The 19,755-nt window shown below is 30.9% G+C and overlaps 2 protein-coding genes and 1 non-coding gene across 7 annotated transcripts in view; all 3 read left to right on the top strand.

Annotated features, from left to right (window-relative positions):
* The window catches only part of LOC123006084 (nuclear hormone receptor FTZ-F1), a 63,641-nt gene extending 54,328 nt beyond the window's left edge, over positions 1 to 9,313 (top strand). For 2 of the 4 annotated variants that reach the window (XM_044400273.1, XM_044400256.1), the window contains 4 exons: positions 927 to 1,615; positions 4,863 to 5,121; positions 5,204 to 5,316; positions 8,220 to 9,313. In XM_044400273.1, coding sequence (XP_044256208.1) covers positions 927 to 1,615; positions 4,863 to 5,121; positions 5,204 to 5,316; positions 8,220 to 8,366 — 1,208 coding nt within the window. In that variant the 3' untranslated portion in view covers positions 8,367 to 9,313. The remainder of the gene's footprint in view (positions 1 to 926; positions 1,616 to 4,862; positions 5,122 to 5,203; positions 5,317 to 8,219) is intronic. The other 2 variants (XM_044400282.1, XM_044400264.1) reach the window with 1 other exon arrangement.
* Positions 9,314 to 11,472: 2,159 nt separating this feature from the next.
* Positions 11,473 to 16,994, top strand: LOC123006110 (methyl farnesoate epoxidase-like). Of its 2 annotated transcripts, none has more exons than XM_044400309.1 (7): positions 11,473 to 12,084; positions 12,136 to 12,387; positions 15,096 to 15,502; positions 15,556 to 15,661; positions 15,725 to 15,905; positions 15,959 to 16,221; positions 16,583 to 16,994. In XM_044400309.1, the coding sequence occupies exons 1-7, from the start codon at positions 12,000 to 12,002 to the stop codon at positions 16,765 to 16,767; spliced, it is 1,479 nt and encodes a 492-aa protein (XP_044256244.1). In that variant the 5' UTR covers positions 11,473 to 11,999; the 3' UTR covers positions 16,768 to 16,994. The 2 variants fall into 2 exon arrangements, with proteins under 2 accessions (XP_044256244.1, XP_044256254.1); XM_044400319.1 differs by having other exon boundaries at positions 16,572 to 16,726.
* Positions 16,995 to 17,538: 544 nt separating this feature from the next.
* Positions 17,539 to 17,700, top strand: LOC123008008. Its single transcript, XR_006412917.1, has one exon. It is a non-coding gene; the product is annotated as a U1 spliceosomal RNA (small nuclear RNA).
* Positions 17,701 to 19,755: the final 2,055 nt, after the last annotated feature.

Here is a 19,755-nt window from a genome sequence, read left to right as displayed (position 1 = left end):
GTATATCTACACAAATCTAGTCTTAATTTTTGCACAAAACTTATTACACTTGAAAAAAATTAGTACAAGTACAAATATTTTCGTATTATGAAAACCACGATATTGTGGAATCGCTCAGTTTTTTTTATCCAGAAGGGTTCAGTTGTAATAACCAGATTCTTTTTTTTTTACATGGAGACAAGATTTTTGTGATATATGCCTTTAAAAAATAAGGAAGAACTATAATTGCTTTGTACAGATGGGGACAAATTACTTTGATCGTCAAAATCACTTGAGTGACAGAAAAATTGTCCCCAGTGTTACATTTGAATTCCTTTGTATTTTATAAGTTTTTGTTTTTTTAATTTAAAAATCGAGCAACGTGGTAGAATTTTGAAAGTAACGCCGCTAAAAACAATTAAAAATAATTGGAATAAGTTTATAAGAGAACAAAAAAGTGAAAAATAGAGCTCACAATTTAAAACTGACTACTTTTATAAATCAGCTGGGTTTTTGTTTGTTTATAACTTTAAATGATGCTATAAACCCGTAAGTCGTAACTTGGCTCTAATTTTAAAGAAACAAATGCTGTCTTTTGAGTACTGAAATTACAAATTTTTATTTCGTTACTAAATATGTTGGCGCTAAAACTGTAGTACGTTTTTAGTAATAATAGTAGTGTTTTTTTATACTATTTCTGCTAAGTCTTAAACGACGAGCATGGATAAGAAATGAAATGTTCTTAAGAATACTGCTAGACTATCAACAATCTTGCAAGGAGCTTTTCCGAAAAACTATAATTTTCAATTTTTTTTAGGCAATTTATTTCCATAAAATTCCATATTATTTGTTGACTAGTTAATTATTTGATGTAAGCGGCAGTACCAATGAAATGACGTCCGTTTTTTAGTTTTTTTTTTTAAATCATTGTGACTTTTTTGTTGTAGCTGTCCGAGCAGACCGAATGAGGGGCGGCAGGAACAAATTCGGCCCCATGTACAAACGAGATCGGGCACGAAAACTTCAAATGATGCGACAACGACAGTTGGCGGCGCAAACATTAAGGGGAAGCTCTCTTGGGGACGCTATGTACAACAGCCAACCAGGAACATCACCATTCGCAAACATTCACATAAAGCAAGAAATCCAAATTCCGCAAGTGTCATCGTTAACGTCATCACCAGACTCGTCCCCCAGTCCCATCGCCGTCGCTCTCGGTCAAGTCAACACCTCCAATCTGGTCCAGCAAGCGTCCAATCAACAGCCGGCCCTGCAGATTGTCGGAGTGCCCGGAGGCCCCTCGTCGATGGTGATGGGGCCCGACAACAAGCTCTGGGGCTCCGCCAATTCCACCACCACGTCGCCCCATTCTCTCAGTCCAAAAGGGTTCCAGTTTGAGACGGTGGTTCAAGGGGGCAGTGCTCCACCGTCGAGTAAAGTGTCACCGCTTATCAGGGACTTTGTGCAAGCCATCGACGATCGCGAGTGGCAAAACTCTTTGTATACTTTACTCCAGAACCAAACGTATAATCAGTGTGAAGTGGACTTATTTGAACTTATGTGTAAAGTTTTGGACCAAAATCTGTTCTCTCAAGTCGATTGGGCGAGGAATTCTGTGTTCTTTAAAGATCTCAAGGTTTGTATTACGGCAAAATACCACCAAGCTCAGACTTTTAATAGTCAGAAATGAAAAGCAAAAATTAATTTTGTCTCAGTTTAAATTTCCAAGTTTAGTGAAATTTTTTGCCTTATTTTCAAAGTATGTTAAGGTTATGTTATTGTTCTGTTCTGTTGTTCTTATTGTTCACACAAATATTATGTTTGTGTTCAACATTTTAAAATAAAGTCAAGAGTGAGGAAAATTTTTGTCAGATTAAAATTCGTAAGCTGCCAATTAAAATTTTGTTCATGTGAAATTTTACGGATCGCAGGATTAGTTGAAATTATTAGTGTTAACTTTATCTTAAAAAAACACTACTTTGGGGTGATTTTTTTGATTTGTGTCTAATAAATCACTGAACAAATGGTTGGTAATTTAAAAGTGAGACAAACTTTGTCAAGATCTACAGAAATAAGTAAAAACTTGTCTACAGTTAAAAAAATTAATTTGAATGTTTTTTTTTTTTTTCGTACTGATTTTCCTATTTATAGATTGTATGGACGTTTAAAATGACTTAAATTTTTTTCCATAGAAAAGAAATTTAAAAAAGGCATTAATATTGTCGTAACAAACATTTTATGAAAATCTTCTCAAGTAAAACCTTTGAATTTACAAATATTTATTGAAACTCTATACTGAAAGTACTGGCGAGAACAGTTATTTGCTCTTTAGTTATTTTTTTTTTTGAAAAACTCGTTTTCAGTTTAACGAAATTTAACGAAATCGTTTTAACAACACTTTTCCCACTCTGATCTCAAATTGACAAACAAATTTTTTTACATAATTCTTTAAATTGTCGGATTATTTGAATTTTTGTTGAAGAAAATAAATTTTGGCACATCTTAATTTTACAAAAACATATTCAACTTTTTTTCAATATATTTAACTTTGAACCTACCTAAGTTTGAAATAGATTTCTTTTGTTTTTCTTACATTTAGTTTCTGAATTATAAGAATTATTGATTCTTTTTAATATAAAAAAATACTTTGGCCAAGTTTATAACAAGATGTTTGCAGCTTGTGAAGTAAGTTCTCAAAATAACAAATCACATTCATATTTTTTTAAATCTGACTGTTGTAATCAGATAATTTTTTTCTAAAAAAAAAGTCATTTCTAAATTCAGATTGCAGGAATTACGACAATCTATAACACAGAATTTATAAAAAATAATTAAAAAAAAAACTTTATTTGAAAAATGTAGTTTTTATGTTCTTAAATCCACAATAATGCGTAATTGGAATAAAAAAACACGATTAAAATGAAATTAGAGTAGAAAAAAAACACTATTATTATCTGTTTCCGAGTGAGAATTTTTTCAATAAAGTGTAATTAGTGGAATAATTTTGTTATAGGTTTTAGGAAAAATTCAAGACCTAGGTCGCGCAAAGTGAAATGTCATTCACCAGTAAAGGATCTGAAGTCGTTCGCGTCTTATTGGATTAAATTATGCTAAAGTGATCTAATTTCGGCCAAGGCAATCGGAACTGTTATTATTGTATCACCGGGTTGCGCACTTGTTTTTGTCCGGTGAAATTTTGAAATTGGAAAATGATACGAAAGTACAAAAAAGTAACGTCCATGGAAGTGTTAAAATTAAGAACGTGTATTACTTCAAGAATTAATCAGATAGTATGCAATTGGCGACCTACATAGCAATTCAAGTCGAACATCGTAATTGAGCAACTCTAGCTTTACCAAATTGAGCTGTATTTAAATAATTCACCGGTGGCGTGCCTGTATATGTTGAGAATATTGCTAAATGTCGACATGTGGCAATAACAAATATTGCTCCCAGTGACAATACCGTGGCGCTCGTGCATGGCAAAAAAGGCCAACTCGTGAGCATTTTAGCAGGTTCATTATTGAATTTATTTGCTTGATTGCATGCCGACGTCCGGACGTTATCCCCGCCACTGGGTTTCGCTCGTTCGACGTTATGTAGGCCATTGTTAGTGGGTCAAGTACGCCGCAAGTCGCAAACTATTACGAAACGACGGATTCTATAGCAAAAATGGAAAGTGTTCCGAATAGCAAACCGGGGGGAAAGTCTTTGACGCTTCGCTTTCAATATCATTATTTCATTTCGACGCCACTGGACAACTAATTTCTGCTAATGGGGATTTTCGTACGGTTAAGTTGGCTGTCAGCGTGACGAAGCACAAACATTTATAGACTCATCAACCAACTTTGTTTTCATATTATTACAAACACACATTTTTTTATTTATATATTCAATACTATTTTATTTTTTCTTCTGATAAGAGAATTAATATGGAAGTTTTTTTGTTATAAATAATTCAGTACGTTTGCCCCTCGGTAACGACGATATTTTTACAACAATGTTAAAGTTTCTCATCGAGTTTTAATTATTTGAAGGTCGCCATGCGTTAAATTTTTCCCAGAGTATTAAATACGTTCCGTTGCATTCACAGGTTGTGCTTATTAACTTTTAAATTTATATGGTTTTGTCTGGCTGGGATTGAAATACGAAACGTGGAAATATTTTTCAGTAAATTTGTAAATTAAGACGTGAGAAAAATCGACATAATCTCTAGTTAATATTGATTCTTGTCGTCTAAAAATACCGCCAGGACACATATTGATTCTCTTTTGTGTTAATAATTGTTGAAACTAGGTGAAAATATTAAGGTGAAAACAATTCTGACTCATCATGATAATTCAGTACCGATAGAACAGACCGGACATATTGAACTTGGCCTAAATTCGCTGGTCGTTTTCACTTTCAACTATTTGCTCATTTTACATAATCTTACTACACAACGTATTTCATTCTCTGTTTTTTTATTGCTGTCTCTTTCCACGTCACGCAATAGAGAACAAGTTTTAAAATATTCATTTTGTTTGACACAGTTATTTTATTTACAAAATAATTTGAATTTGGTTTATTTCAGTTTCTATTACCACCAAGTGGCATTTATTAATTATGAAATTTTTGTCACGAATTACGTTATTTCAAATCTCAAAATATTGTTTTTGAGATTTTTGCTTGAATCATCATTTATACCGTTTTCTAGTAAATTACCGTTAGGAATGAAGGTCTTATGACTGAAGAGAGATTCGCCATAATTACTTTCTCTATTTATTAGGAAAAAAGCAAGGTTATCTTAGTTATTATTATTTTTAGTTTCGTCCTTCGCAGGAGGAACTCTAAATTTAGCCATTTGTTGTCATTTCGTTTAGTAATTTCGTGTTGGGTTCCAGGTGGATGACCAAATGAAATTACTCCAACATTCGTGGTCGGATATGCTGGTTTTGGATCACATGCACCAGCGCATGCACAACAATCTTCCTGACGAAATGACTCTTCACAATGGTCAAAAGTTCGATTTGTTAAGTTTAGGATTATTAGGCGTACCCAGTTTAGCAGATCACTTCACTGACATCACAGCCAAATTGCAAGAACTCAAATTTGACGTTAGCGACTACATCTGTGTTAAATTTTTATTGCTGCTTAATCCAGGTGAGTAAATTACTTCACGAAAAAGTTTGGTCGTAACTTGTTGCTGTGTTTCAGCATGTGTTTGTCTATAACAACTAAAAAGTGTATTTTTTAGATGTGCGAGGAATCACAAACAAGAAACATGTACAAGAAGGTTACGAACAAGTTCAACAAGCTTTACTCGAATATACGGTGACGTGTTACCCACAAATCCAGGTAATCCAAACCACCATATTTAGAACAACCATCTATTGACGCCATAGATGTAACTATAAATCTGTTTCTCATAGAGTCTTAACAATATTTTAGTTTTAGTTATGCTTGATTTTTAAGTATCCTGCCAGGAAATTCACAGGGGAGGTTTCGCCTTTATGGGCTTCAAAAATCACCAAATATCCATAAGAAAACTACAAATTTCAGTTCATTTTGGTTTTGAGGAACCTACAAAAGTGGAACCTTTTTCTTGAGAAAACTATTCGAGCATACTCCATAATTATAGTTTAATCACTTTATTTCAATTTTATGATTAGCAAACATTTGATATTGTCTTTACAAAACTGGTATACAGTGAAGAAATTTACTATTTTTTAAGGATCAAATTTTTGAGAAACAAAAAAAATATAATTAGTAGCTTCCTTTTAAAAATGTGGCTGTTGTACGTTAATGTAATAACACTGGGCAGCAGTACATGTGTGATTTTTACAAAATCGAAATCGTTTTATGGTTTCTCACTTACCAATCGAAAACGGTGCGTATTACGAAAAAGATGATTATGTACAAAATTAAAGCTTACGAAATTTCCTATAAAACACTCTTTTCGGATTAATTGTATCTTAAATATTTTTCGAAATATTCGCTTGCAAATACGAGTGTATCTCACTTAAAAAAATATTTATCTCACATTACATTGTGGTGTCTAAATCTCAAGTTTACAGCAAAAATGATTGTGGCGGAATTTTGGTAGATTTTAAGTCCGTACTATAGGCTTCTGAAGTTTGCTTTCCTCCAAAAAATTGGGGTTATGTTTCACTTCATGTATGAAAATGTTGAGATTCGGAGAAAATTTTCAATTCCGTAACCTCATTGTGAATTTATGTTATGTTTGTAAGCACACAGGATGAGTAAAACACTATTATTCCTATTTCTATTAAGGTTTCCAATTAAGTCCCTGCAACAAAACGTAAGGTGCAAATTCTCTGACAAAATTTACCCACAATGATCACAACAGAGAGCACACAAGCAATTTTATTAAAAATTGAAATTATTGTAATGAATAAATGCAAATCTAAATTAACCAATTTTGCTATTTTTGAATGAAACTAAAGTCTAAAGTGATTGGTTACTTGCATTATAATAATGGCCGACCTCAAACAGACCAATCCCATCTTTGCTTTACATTTTTGAATGAATTAAAAAATCAAAAGTGATTGGTTTTTTATATTATCATAATAGCCGACCTTAAAATGACCAATCACAATGCTTACAACAATTATTACGTTAATTCATGTTAATTCATTAATATTTTTTAGAGAAGGCGATATCTGCTAGTGGATATCTCGAAAACTATATGAGATACAAAAAACCTGAGAAGACAGTTTGTAGAAAATTTTATAAGTTTTAATTTTGTGCAAAAATATTTTTTCTAACATGCACCGTTTTGTATTTATAAACAAAAAAGCATAACACGACATCTTGGTATTATACTTGCATCATAGTAGAGAAAAAAATGTAAATATTGTTGACCAATATTACATTTGTGCGTTCTAAAGGTTTTAATTTTTCAAGTTAGTTTTTGTCAGAAACAAATTTTTGAAAAATTTTTGGGAACTCTAATGAACGCGTTTTAGGGAAAATTGTTGAAATTATAACCAGAAATGGAATTCTAACCAATTGATAATAATTAGTTAATTACACTAGTTTACAATGTATGCTATTCCATAGATGAAAAGTAGTTTTTTTCTCCAAAGATTTTGAAAACAAAGTATTACAACAACAATACTCTTCTTATACAGGATGCGCCAGAACTCGCGCCCCAGAGAAAAATGCCATGTAAGATGCCAGGAACATGGAAAAAATGTTAAAAAAATTATATCAATAAAAATTTCGTAATTATGGGAGTTTAAAATTTATTTTTGACTCGACTGATTTCTGTTGGAAAAATTATTTTCCATGTTTTTTTTTTTGCTACAGGCTATTAGAAGATTAAACAAGGAAGTTATAACCTAAATTGTAACTATGTTTATGACTTTTATTGGCAAAAATTTTGTACCTTTACTAAATAATTATGAAAAAACATATACAAGATCATCAGTATCATTAATTAAACATAAAAAATGTCAAATGTTAAAAAATAAATGTCAATTTTTTTGACAGATAAAATTTTTCTCTGGGGCGTGAGATCTGACATCCTGTATTTCATTAAATTCAACTATTTCTTTATAATTGTCTTTTTTTTTGTTTTTTTTTTAATGAGAGTTTATATTTTGATATTTTTTTAATACCTTCTTCAGATTTTGCATCAGAAGATTTATGAAGTTGAAGTAATTAGTATCAAGCGGCAGTTTTTACAAACTACTTTTAAGGCATTTATTATTATTCAGATTAATTTGTAACCGAGAATTAAAAATAATGAAAAAAATTGTATTTATAAGCTTGAGAAGACCTCATTTATATTAGGAAGCGAAAAGATGAAACTAATAATAAAATTTGGTTTTGTTAATTAAATAATTATAAAAAACTTGAGATCTCAATGCTGTTTTGAATAGCTAAACAAGACAAACACAATTTATTTTACATATCTGTGGGAGTATTGTATGCTGTTAATTATGTATTTTTCAGTACGATAAGGTCATGATTTTTTACATAACCAGTTCTTCAGAATCTTGGAATCTGTTTTGTAAAAATGGCTTATCTGATATCCACTACAAAACACTACTGCTCGCTGAAATTTTTGGATTTGTTGAATATTTGATAAAATTCAAATTTAAGCTTTTCTAACTTAAATAAAATAATAAAAAGTAAATTTGTGGATATTTTAACGAATATGTGAAGATTTTAAAAAAAAATTAGTGTAGTGAATAAAGAATGGCAGATGTTGCGCTGATTTAGCCGTTTTCCAGGACAAGTTCAACAAGATGATGCAACTGCTACCTGAGATTCACAGTTTGGCAACGCGAGGGGAAGAGCACCTCTACCACAAGCACTGCAACGGCAGCGCGCCAACTCAGACGCTCCTGATGGAAATGCTCCACGCGAAAAGAAAATAACGGCCGTCCGCCTCTTCGTTTTCGTTACCATATCTGTGTGCAATACCAGCTTACGACACTGTACATAGGTTACTGGAAATCTTGTAGTTGTTGAAATTGATGCCTTCATGAAGTACAAAGAGCTAGGGCGGCCAGGCCGCACCGCCACCACATATTTTTATAAAATAGAGAGCGGCCACAGCACCCTGCTCCGTTGTTTAATTTATGATAAATGTTACGTTGATTTAAGTTTTATGAACGACACACACACACAAAACACACATTCCAGATGTGCTCTGGAGGGATTCAAGGGCATCCTAGCGTAGGGTAGCGTAGCTTTTAAGAAGCGCGAGTGACAAATGAACAGCGAACGAATGCTTGCTTGTGGTTGGTTGGATATTGCAGACCAAGTGCACTGCACTGTTTCTTCAACGTTTTAATCTTAGTACGTGTGGGGACCGTCTTCGAGGACGGCTCTTCTTGTTAGCTTAACCATGGTGATGGACTAACAGCTGTAATTTTATGTAATTATAGAAATATACATACTATATATACACAATTTATTACTAGTTATTAAGTTTAATTATATTATAAATATATTTGATTATGTTACATATATGAATGTTAATATTATGTGAGAGCAAGGTACTGTGGTCTAACCTGTGTTATTGTTATCATTAAATTGATAAATACTACTGATTGTTTGTGTTGTGCAGGCTACCTCTAAAGTCTCCTTCGCGTGGGGCCGCTGTGCGAGCCCCGCTGCGCTGGTCAGCGGAGTCTATTTATCTGTTAGAGTATCTTGCCCTGTGACATGCAAAAAGGCCCTGAGCTTACTATTGATTGATCAGATATATATTTATATATAAAATACGTACACTTATTTAAGCAGTGTGATTGAGAAGATGTATATATAATTTATGTGGATCAAAGTGACTTGTTTGTAGAAATAAATCACAGTGAATTAAGTGCAGTTCCTTATTCATTGAAAACCTCTTCAACATCGTTGCTATCTCATTCAAATTCGGAACTGCTAATTCTATTTTAATCATGAGAACTTGAAATATTCTAATCACACGCTAATTAAAGAGTTTCATTGGACCTTGATTCAGGTAAGTTGGGATATGTTAATATTATTTCACAAGAATTTCTGTTATCGTTTTATAATGGACATTCTACACTAGCTCATTTGCGTTATTTATTTAGAGGTGAGGTTTAATGCAAAAAGAGTGTCGCTCGGTTATCAAACATGGAAAAATATGGGCTAGCAATTCAGTATGTGTTCACCAGTTTTATTTATGAAATTATAAAAATTACATTTCTAAAATCTCAAATCCAAAGGAAATTAGGAGATCTGGGTTTAAAATTGCATCACTACGAAAAGCCTTTAGGCCAATAATTTTTATTAATTTAAAACAAGGTTGAGGCTCACGAAAATTTCTGATTTTTTTGTACAAAATTCAATAAGAAACAAACAGAAAAGTCCAAAAAATTTGTGGTATTAAGGGGTCTTTTAGAGAAATACTTCCCCCAAGAGTAAAAACTTACCACTGGCGTAAAATTAAGACACTAATAAGAATTTAATCCAAAGAACGGAACTTGTCAGAAATTCTTTTTGGTAACTCTTGAAATATCTATTTCTAGTGTGGTATTCCGAATCGACGCTTTATGGATGGATTTACAAATATATTTACACAATCTTACATTTTAATAATAGAAGTTAAGTATAAAATATTTCTTACAATTTTTTGTGTTGTGCGCTCGAATAATATTATAAATTTTATGAACAAAGTAGTGTAGTTGTGTTTAAATTGCTTCACAAAGTTATTTTGAAATGCAGTTTCTTTTTCTACTTTTTTGCTCTTCTTAATTCAACCAAAGTTAACTTATTAAGTTTTCGATGTAAATATTGAGTATGAAAGAGAAAACAAAGGTAACTGTAGTGTTAAGTTAGGCAACCCGTAAATCTAAATAATAGTTTGGAGAATGTCTCGATCACAATTTTATTTTTTATTTCGATACTATGAAGACTATGGCCATTACAAAAATTCGCCGAAACATGCAGCATTTTAAATAAACAATTTGAGAGAAAAGAACCAAATAACATTTTTCTCTTATGTGAAGACATTTTATTTACAATTTAATTTACATAAAATACAATAACAAAAAATTTTAAAAACGTGAAAAGAATTACAACAGTTTTTGTGTTTGTACATTTTTACATTCAGGCAATTATTATTTATTTCCTAGAAACAGCTGCTGGTTTAGTGGTTATTTAAAGCTTCTCTTGTATAACAAATTAGAAAATTTACGAACATTTCAGTGTTGGCCATAGATTTTTTATCAATTATTTTATAGTCACTTGTTACGTAAATGAAACACTTATGCATTTATTACTCCTAGAATTAAAAAAAAATCGATATTCTGAGATGCATTACAATGATTTTTTGTGATATCTTAGTAGTCCAAGTTCTTATAAGTTATAACTAATCATTATTATACTAAAAAAATATGAATTGTCAAAAATCTTTAATTTCATTACAATTGTCTAAAAATATTGACCTTTTTTTCTTAATTATTCTGATTCAGTGAAAAGAAAAGTAAATTTTTCTCTTGAGTTTTAAGTCCTATCGCATTGGCGGTTTTATTTATTTGACAACTATATGTCACTTTGATAATTAATTTATTAATTAAATAGTGATAGTTCTTGTTAAAAATGATTTTGGTTTTTATCTTAAATCTGTTTCTTTGAGTTGCTATTTATTAAAATTATGTTTTTCACAAACATTTTTCTTATTTAATTTGCGTAAACTCATTTCTCAAAGTAACATCATTGTCAAAATAATAAAACGCCAAGGTAATAGGACTTAAAAAGTATAGAAAAATTAGAGTTAGAATAATGAAGTTTTAATTACAGATTTGCTCTTTTCAGGTAAACCAAAAAATGTTTTTCCTCTGCAGTTTTGGCGTAAAATCAAAGACAATTTTTTTTCCTCTTCTAAATACAATCCATACAATCAATATATTTTTTAAAAAAGCTGGTAATAATAATAAATAAAGTACTTATTACTTATTATAAATGAACGAAAAGAATAAAATATTAAAACTAAGTTTGGCAGTGGTTAAAAATCTGTAATAATTCCACTTCAACTAAAAATAATAAGTCTACAATTAAATCATTTTACTTATGTAATGAAAAAAATCCTGGCTTCTTAAAAAGTAATTGCATTGGGTTCATAGTGTATCAATTAGAGATTTATTTTTCTCAAAATACAATAAAGGAACATCAACAAAACTTTAATCTAAACTAGATAACGACTTAGAAAAGTTGATAAATGGGAGTGAGTTGGTTTTATTTATTTATAATTGTTTCAAAATTACTTATGTATGGAAATCTATAAAATTCAATAATATCAAATTAATAATTAATTCATTGCACTGCGTATTGAATACCTGTTTCTACAAAAGCGGCAAATACACTTATTCCTTCATCCAACAAAACAAGACTTATTTTAATAATACATTTTTTTCTATTTTTAGAGAGGGCAGTTGACCTAATGGGTCAAGTATTTTTTTGTGTTGAAACACATAAGAGTCGAGTATTCAAGAAGGGCATCAGTCGGGCCAATCGAATAAGTGGCTTCAGTTTGTACGATGCTCTTCTTCGTAACTTTGGTGATAGCACTTGTCCTTTTATTCCTAATTCTAGATACAATAAAACCGAAACGATATCCGCCTGGTAAGTTTTTGCACGATTTTCTTGTAAAAAATTAATTTAAAAATAATTAAGGACCTCAATGGTTACCCATCGTCGGCAATTTCCTCGAATTCCGGCGCCGCCTTTCGGAAATCGGCTACCACCACTTGGTGTGGAAGGAATTTTCCGAGGAATATGGGGACGTCGTCGGGTTGAAAATGGGGCGGAATCTGGTGGTGGCGGTGTTTGGGGCTGAAGCCGTCAAGGAGGTCCTCACGAGGGAGGAGTTCGATGGAAGGCCGGATGGGTTTTTCTTCCGATTACGCACTTTTGGAAAAAGACTCGGTGTGTACCTATTAATAATTAATTGATAGTAAGGGGTTAAGAACTTCAGGCGGGCCTAGGTCAGTGATGTTGAGTAAGGGCAAACCGGTGAATCGTTGACCGGCAGTAAAATAAAACAACCCCATCAAACTCGTTGGGAACCGGTCCCATCCGATTTCTTTTAATCTTCTTTACAAAAAACGATCGAGACTACTTTTTAGGTCTGGACAGAAAAACATTTTGGGGGTCCAGTACTCATTAGTAAATCTAAAAATAATTTCTTGTTTTGGTTTGTTTCAGCGAAAAGCAAGCAGTTTTCAGAAAAGATTTTACGAGTATTAAAAAAGCATTAACTATATTTTTTCTGAAAATATTTTGTAGTAATAGTGTGTCTTCATTATTAAAAAATTTGGAAATAATTTTTACAGCAACGCTCTGTGAAATATTGAACTTTGACCGACACATTGTGATTTTACTAAAAAGGGGGTATTAGAAATGTGGATTAGATACATAAAATAATAAAAATAAGAAACACTCAAAAAAGAATTAAAAGAAAAAAATTGATGACTTTGAAAAATTAATTATCTAATGTTACATACATATTTCTGAATGCATTTCATGGTAAATTTTTAATAGTTATTTTCTATTACCTTTTGTATTACATTTTTCTCCAGTGTTTCGTTTCTATTGGGGAAGTAAAATTTTTACCTCTTTAGGGGTAATTGGCCCGGGTGGAAAAACTACTTTCTGTTATTAATTGGATGATATTTTTGAATGAGAAGAAGCATTATATTTGGACATGATCAATAAAGAGATGCGATTTTTAACATTTGAATTTTTTTATTTATTGATTGATTTTTTTATGTTGATTACCAAAAATCCTGCTTGTGAAAAGCAAAAATGTTTGAACACGAAAAAAATTAAAATAAATTCATAACAAACAAAACGCTATACTTGAAACAACTTTAACTTTTTCAGTAAAAAAATTAATAGAAACAACGAAATAACTTGATCCACAGATATTTCTGAACGTACTTTATGAATAAAAATGAAAACAAAAACGGATGGTTTAATAAGCAATGTAAAATGTTGATTTATTAATAAAATATTTATTAATATCTTTGATCTTTCAAAAATAAGAATAAGTGAAACAGAAAAATATAAAAAACTTTTTCTGATTGGTAATGAGATCTTAAAAGTAAATTTTTCTACAATCGACATATTTAAATTTAATATTTATATTGTTGTGATCATACCTACTTTTAGGTTCGACTGCCTAAAAGTAATGTAATTTTTAGGCACGGAGTGTCTAAAAGAAATAAAGAGATGCGATTTTTAACATTTGATTTTTTTTATTTATTGATTGATTTTTTATGTTCATTGCCAAAAATTCTGCTTGTGAATCAAATTAAGGCAAAAAAAAAATGTTTGAACACGAAAAAAATTAAAATAAATTCAAAACAAAAAAAACGTTATACTTGAAACAACTTTAACTTTTTTCAGTAAAAAAATTAATAGAAACAACGAAATAACTTGATCCACAGATATTTCTGAACGAACTTTATGAATAAAAATGAAAACAAAAACAGATGGTTTAATAAGCAATGTTGATTTATTAAATAATACCAAAAGAACACAAAATAAACGGCTTATTGTTTATAATAATAATTATAAATATAATTACTTCAATTACTAAAAGACTTCTATTTCGCAACTTATTTCATAAATAGCTATTTCAATATTTTGTTTTAATTTTCATACCTATAAAATCATTTGTTAAAATGGTGGGAAAAAAATTTCGCAACTGTTAAAGATCAATGACTAGTATCAGAAAATCTTAATCTTAATTATAACAATAACAGCAACTTATATTATAAGGGAATAAATTGTCGTTTTATTTTTAGTAAGATCTATACAATATTACATTATTACGACCATCTATCTCAAAAATTTTAATTTAAAAAAAATTAAGAAACTAATAAGTCAGTATTTTTTACACATAAGTAAATGTTAAAATGTTAAAAAGAAGTAATGAGCGAGCGCGAGAAATTGGATATTTGCATTTTCGGATTTGGTATATAGCGACTTAAATAACTGAAGTTTTACTGTGTTTTTCAGTCAAAGCTTTTACTGTAAAATATGTTGTGTGTAGAATAAAATAAATAAATAAGAACTTTGTAATATTATAATGAGTTATTGCTTTGTAGAAATAATAAATTTTAAAGAATTAGTTGAAAAGATTTGTTAAAATCTTCAAGAATAAGTTCTAGAAAAATATTGTGGATAAACTCGCATTAACTACCAAAAGTTGCAGATTCAAAAAAATGTGGAATTCATAAAATATCAACTAGTGTTAAAATATTTTTAGGTATACTCGTATTTATCAAAAGATAACAAAAATTTCAACTTACTAAAAATTGGTTTCAAAGAAAGTACTCGTTTTTCACTGTTTTCAATGATTGTTTATTTCCAAAATTCGGAATTTTTGGTAAAGATTTACTTAATTAGAGGGCTTAGGGCCAGTTTCATAATCGAATTAAAGGGACTTTAAAGTTAATGTTAGTTTAGAATGCTGTTATTACGGACTTGTTGACAAAAATTTCAACCAACATTAATGAAAATGAAATGAAACTGGGCCTTAGATTTGTTTAACTAAATCTAGACCAGGATGTACCTATATGAGAAATCAATGGTGTAATTATATTTTAAAGTTTTCTGTTTTTTGTTAGGAATCGTTTTCTCAGATGGCCAATTTTGGCAAAAACAACGCAAATTCTCCATGCAGCATTTACGCAATTTCGGGTTCGGCCGTAAAGAAATGGAGGAGAAAATCGAAGAGGAAACCAAAGATCTCATTGCTGTTTTCAAAAAACAATGTTCGGAGCCCATCTGGATGCACACAGCTTTCGATGTCTCCGTTTTGAACGTTTTATGGGCTATGATGGCCGGCGAGAGATTTAACATAAACGATGAAAGACTTCGTAAATTACTGAAAATTGTTCATGACGCTTTCAGACTCACAGATATGTCCGGAGGAATGCTGAATCAACTGCCATTTTTAAGATTTATTGCACCAGAAACCTGCGGTTATAACCAATTGGTCGATGTTTTGGTCAGAATGTGGGAATTTTTGCAGGCAATTATTTTTGGTTAGATATTTTTAATTTAGCAATTGGCGAATTGTTTCAGGAAACCATTTCTGAACATAGGAAAACACTATGTAGCTCCCACGCCAGAGATTTGATCGATGCATTTCTGCAAAAGATGGATATTCAGAGCGATTCATCTTTTACAGGTTTTTCTTTTTGTTTTTATATCATAATGAAAGAGTTTAGATAAATGTAGTAATTTTTTTTAGATGATCAGCTCATGTCCCTCTGCCTTGACCTTTTTATGGCAGGTTCCGAGACCACTAGTAATACTTTGGGTTTTTCGGTTGTCTACATGCTCCAATTTCCAGAAGTTCAGAAAAAAGTACAAGACGAAATGGATGAAGTTGTTGGGCGAAACCGTTGGCCGACTTTGCAAGACCGAATCAAGTAATAAATAGCCCTCTAGTTTGAACCCAATTCTTATTTAATTTCTTTTGAAGATTAAAATATACAGAAGCTGTCTTGATGGAAATTCAAAGACGTGCCAATATTCCCCCACTTGGTATAGCTCACAGAGCGACACGCAATGTCAATTTATTTGGTTATCGAATTCCTGAAGGTACAATTGTGTTAACCAGTTTATACAGCGTCCATATGGACCACAAGTTTTGGAGGGATCCATTGGCTTTTAGACCTGAGCGATTTTTAAACAAGGACGGAAACCTTGAAGTGGATGAAAAATATTTTGCTCCTTTTGGATACGGTAAACAGACATTTTTTTTGTTTGTAGCAGGGTTTCAGATAAACTGAAAAACAGAACAAATTCTACGAATAATATGTATTTAAAAAGTTGTCGCAAATTTTGTTAATTTAAAATTTCTTTATAACAAATAATTGATCTAAACATTATTTGTAGTCTTACCTAATTTACAATTAATATGACGTCGTTTGTTAATACATTTTATTATTGGTTTTTTGTGGTCTCTGACTTTGAAATTAAGTTGGCAAAATTGTCAATTTTTATATCTGCATTGATCCAACTTAATTTCAAATGCACAAGCTATTTTATACAACACAATAATTATTATCGCATTTTTAATATGTAATATAAAGCAACTTTTTAGGGAAACGACGTTGTTTGGGAGAATCGTTAGCTAAGGCTAACTATTTTCTGTTTTTTACCGCTCTTCTTCACAATTTCCATATTGAAAAGGATTGTGGTGGTCCTGAACCACAATTAGAAGGTTATGATGGAGTAACTATATCACCAAAACCGTTCCGAGCTAAACTCATCCCAAGGACTGATTAATTTTTGAAGACTAGAACTAGTTGTAGGAGTATATTTAATATTTTTAAGTTTATTCTATAGTTTTGAAATTTTTGTAAGGGCAAGGTGAAATATCGTATACTGTATAATGCTTCATATTCATTTAAACCTGTTACGTATGTTTATTTTTTAGTTTAGTTTATTTAGTTTACCAATTTCTCAAATTATTTTGTATCTTAATCATAGCAAAATTAAAAAAATTAAATATTTCCTTCTTATTTTTTCCACAGCCTGTAAATATTGTTTTGTTGTGTTATTTAAGCCGGTCTCGATCAAAAGAATATGTTTAATCGCCTGTTAACAAAAAACAATTACAATTTCTGCAGACGATGTAATACAATACAAACAAAACGTTAAACATAATTAGTTGTAGTTTACAAGTTGAAATTCCAAAACAAAAACATGTGTTTTTGTATCGAGTTTCGGAACCCAAAGCAACAAATGAAACCGGATATAATACTCAATACAAAACACTAATTAAATAATGTATTTTTAAATGTGAACAGTTGTTTTGAAAAACTTGAGTCCTTTCCTGGAAGAGAAAAACATATTAATTGATTAAAGCACGTAAAGCGACTTTGTATTTACTTTTTGTTGTGACTGTAAAAAAAGAAGAGCTTCATAACACCCTGTTATGTAATAAAGCCGGCGCTTTAGTTCGAGCATTCGCGTGTAGATGTCAAGCTTGTTTTCTATTGTCGAGCGTTTGACTGGTGTTCGTAGATAAAAGGTTTGGAAGGACGCCCAGAAAGCATACTTACCTGGCGTAGGGGTTACCGTGATCAAGAAGGCGGTTCCCCCAGGGTGAGGCCCTTCCATTGCACTGAGGTCGGGCTGACCCCTGCGATTATCCCTAATGCGGATAACTCGGGCGCACAATTTTTGGTAGTCGGGACTGCGTGCGCGCTATCCCGGCCTTTATTCAATCAAAGCTCATAAACAGTTAAATATCCCTCGGGATTTTCATATTGTAAACCCTCCATAAACGATCCCTTTTCCCTTGTTGCTGACCCCTGTTCCTGCGTTTCTCGGTCCGGATGGTTTCCACTGTCTTTATGATATGTTTATGGTGCTATTCTGTAAAAAAAAATACGTGCTATAGCGCATAACTCTTTAAGCTATCGACTATAAGTAAAAATCGAATTCTCTAAATATTTCTCTATACCTAAAATTCTATAAGCTTAAAGTCTCTATAAGTACTTCTCTCCGTATTTCGCCAGTGATGCTAATTTTGGTTCTCTTATAATTATTGGTATCGTGTATAGTTCAGTGATAGTATAGTTCGTAATAATATTGCACTAATTGCATTATATTTATTATTAAATGAAGAAAAAAGAAGGTAATGTTGTGGACAATAATGAGCTTCTTACTACAAAATCTTTAATAAAAAGAGTGTCTATTTAGAAAAAAGTTATTTTGTAAAAGGTACAAGCAGGTTTTATGAAAATCGGTAATAAATTTTTGTGTAATTTATTAATATGAGCTCAAAGTTGATGCATTTTCTAAATTCTCCTTCGGCTTTAGTTTCAAAATTGTTACTTCTTCAACTCGTTCTTCAAAAACGTTGCAAACAATCCTACTAATTTAATTACGTTTTTTTCTCTTTGATGTTTATGTTGTATTCTCATTAATTTCTTACTAAAAATTAGAGAATGTTTAGCAAATTTACATTACAAATTGTGTCTAAATTTTAGCGGTAGTCTTTTTCTGACTTTTCGTCTTCAAATTTCCAAAAACTGTTCGCGATACTCAATTGGTTCCCGTTTTTGTGTTTTCATTTCTAAATTTTCTTAGACGATTTTTTTGCTGAATGCCATTTTTTATTAATTAAATTAAAAACTGGAACTGCCAATGGATCCAAAAATTACCATGAATAAATTTGTTAAGACTGTTTGACATTTCCACTTAATAAAAACCAGACTTTAGGGTAATTACAGCGCTATAACTCGAATGTTTACATAGACGCTTAGAGATACGATTCTATAAGGACTTTAAAAAAATTATATACAGAGCTCTATTAGCTATGGAATATACCAGCTTATAGACTATAGCAGATTTTTAGAGAATAGCCTAATTAGCCTTTTTAATAATACCGCATAGAGATGGGAACATCGAAAAATTTATATCGATGTTCTGTGACATCGACGATCGAATAAGAAATCATCGATGTAATATATATCGCCACAAAACATCAACACTTAAAAAATCGATGTTTTTTATTGAAAAAAAAATCATTTACCATTTTTTTTAATAATAAATTTTTGGAACAAAAAAATACAAACATATTTCTTACAATTCCTGCATAAAACATAAACAAATACAAATTACAAACACAAAACTTAACCACCTACATCACTTCATCATCGTTAATTTTGTTAAAAAAAACATCGAATTTTCCATACATCGAATTTAAATTTTATCGAATGAAATTTTAAAATTAAAAAAAATTAAAGATAATTAAAAATAATCAACTAAACCAATTTCGATGTATCGAAGTAAAAACATCCATATTTAGAAAAATACTTACACATTTTTAAATCGATGTTTTTACATTGATGTATTCGATGTTAGAAAAACATCGATATTTTTTGCCCATCTCTAATACCGCTTTTAATTAAATATTAGAAAAAAAATTTTTTGTAAAATTTTTAGTGGGTCTTACAAGAACGTATTAACTACCTTTTTTTTCTTTCATATTTTAAACGGTAGCTGTTACAAGTTACAAGCTCATTAGACCGTGTCCTTGAAAGATCATAAGAACCACGGTATCAAAATATCTAAACTCTGGGTCTGGTAAAGAATATGTTTTGGACTAATTTTATTATATGGTGTGTATACTCATGGGTGTAATCCCAACATACCATCCCTTGATACATAAATAACATACATACATAATACATAAATATTTTTCCATAATTAGTCTTGTGGTTTAGCTACACTTTTATTGTTTTTTCCTCACTGATATGTGCT

This window comes from Tribolium madens, unplaced genomic scaffold, assembly GCF_015345945.1.
Source record: "Tribolium madens isolate multiple individuals breed KSU strain unplaced genomic scaffold, Tmad_KSU_1.1 Scaffold_11;HRSCAF=98;Tcas5.2_LG3b, whole genome shotgun sequence".
Lineage (NCBI taxonomy): Eukaryota > Metazoa > Arthropoda > Insecta > Coleoptera > Tenebrionidae > Tribolium > Tribolium madens.
Note: the sequence above shows the minus strand (reverse complement) of the source record. Positions and strands in the feature narration are given on the sequence as shown.

Coding starts and splice junctions, on each gene's coding strand:
- LOC123006110 (XM_044400309.1), top strand. CDS start 12,000: ATGCTCTTCTTCGTAACTTTGGTGATAGCACTTGTCCTTTTATTCCTA. Junction 12,388..15,095: donor CACTTTTGGAAAAAGACTCG/GTGTGTACCTAT, acceptor GTTTTTTGTTAG/GAATCGTTTTCTCAGATGGC. Junction 15,503..15,555: donor GAATGTGGGAATTTTTGCAG/GCAATTATTTTT, acceptor GAATTGTTTCAG/GAAACCATTTCTGAACATAG.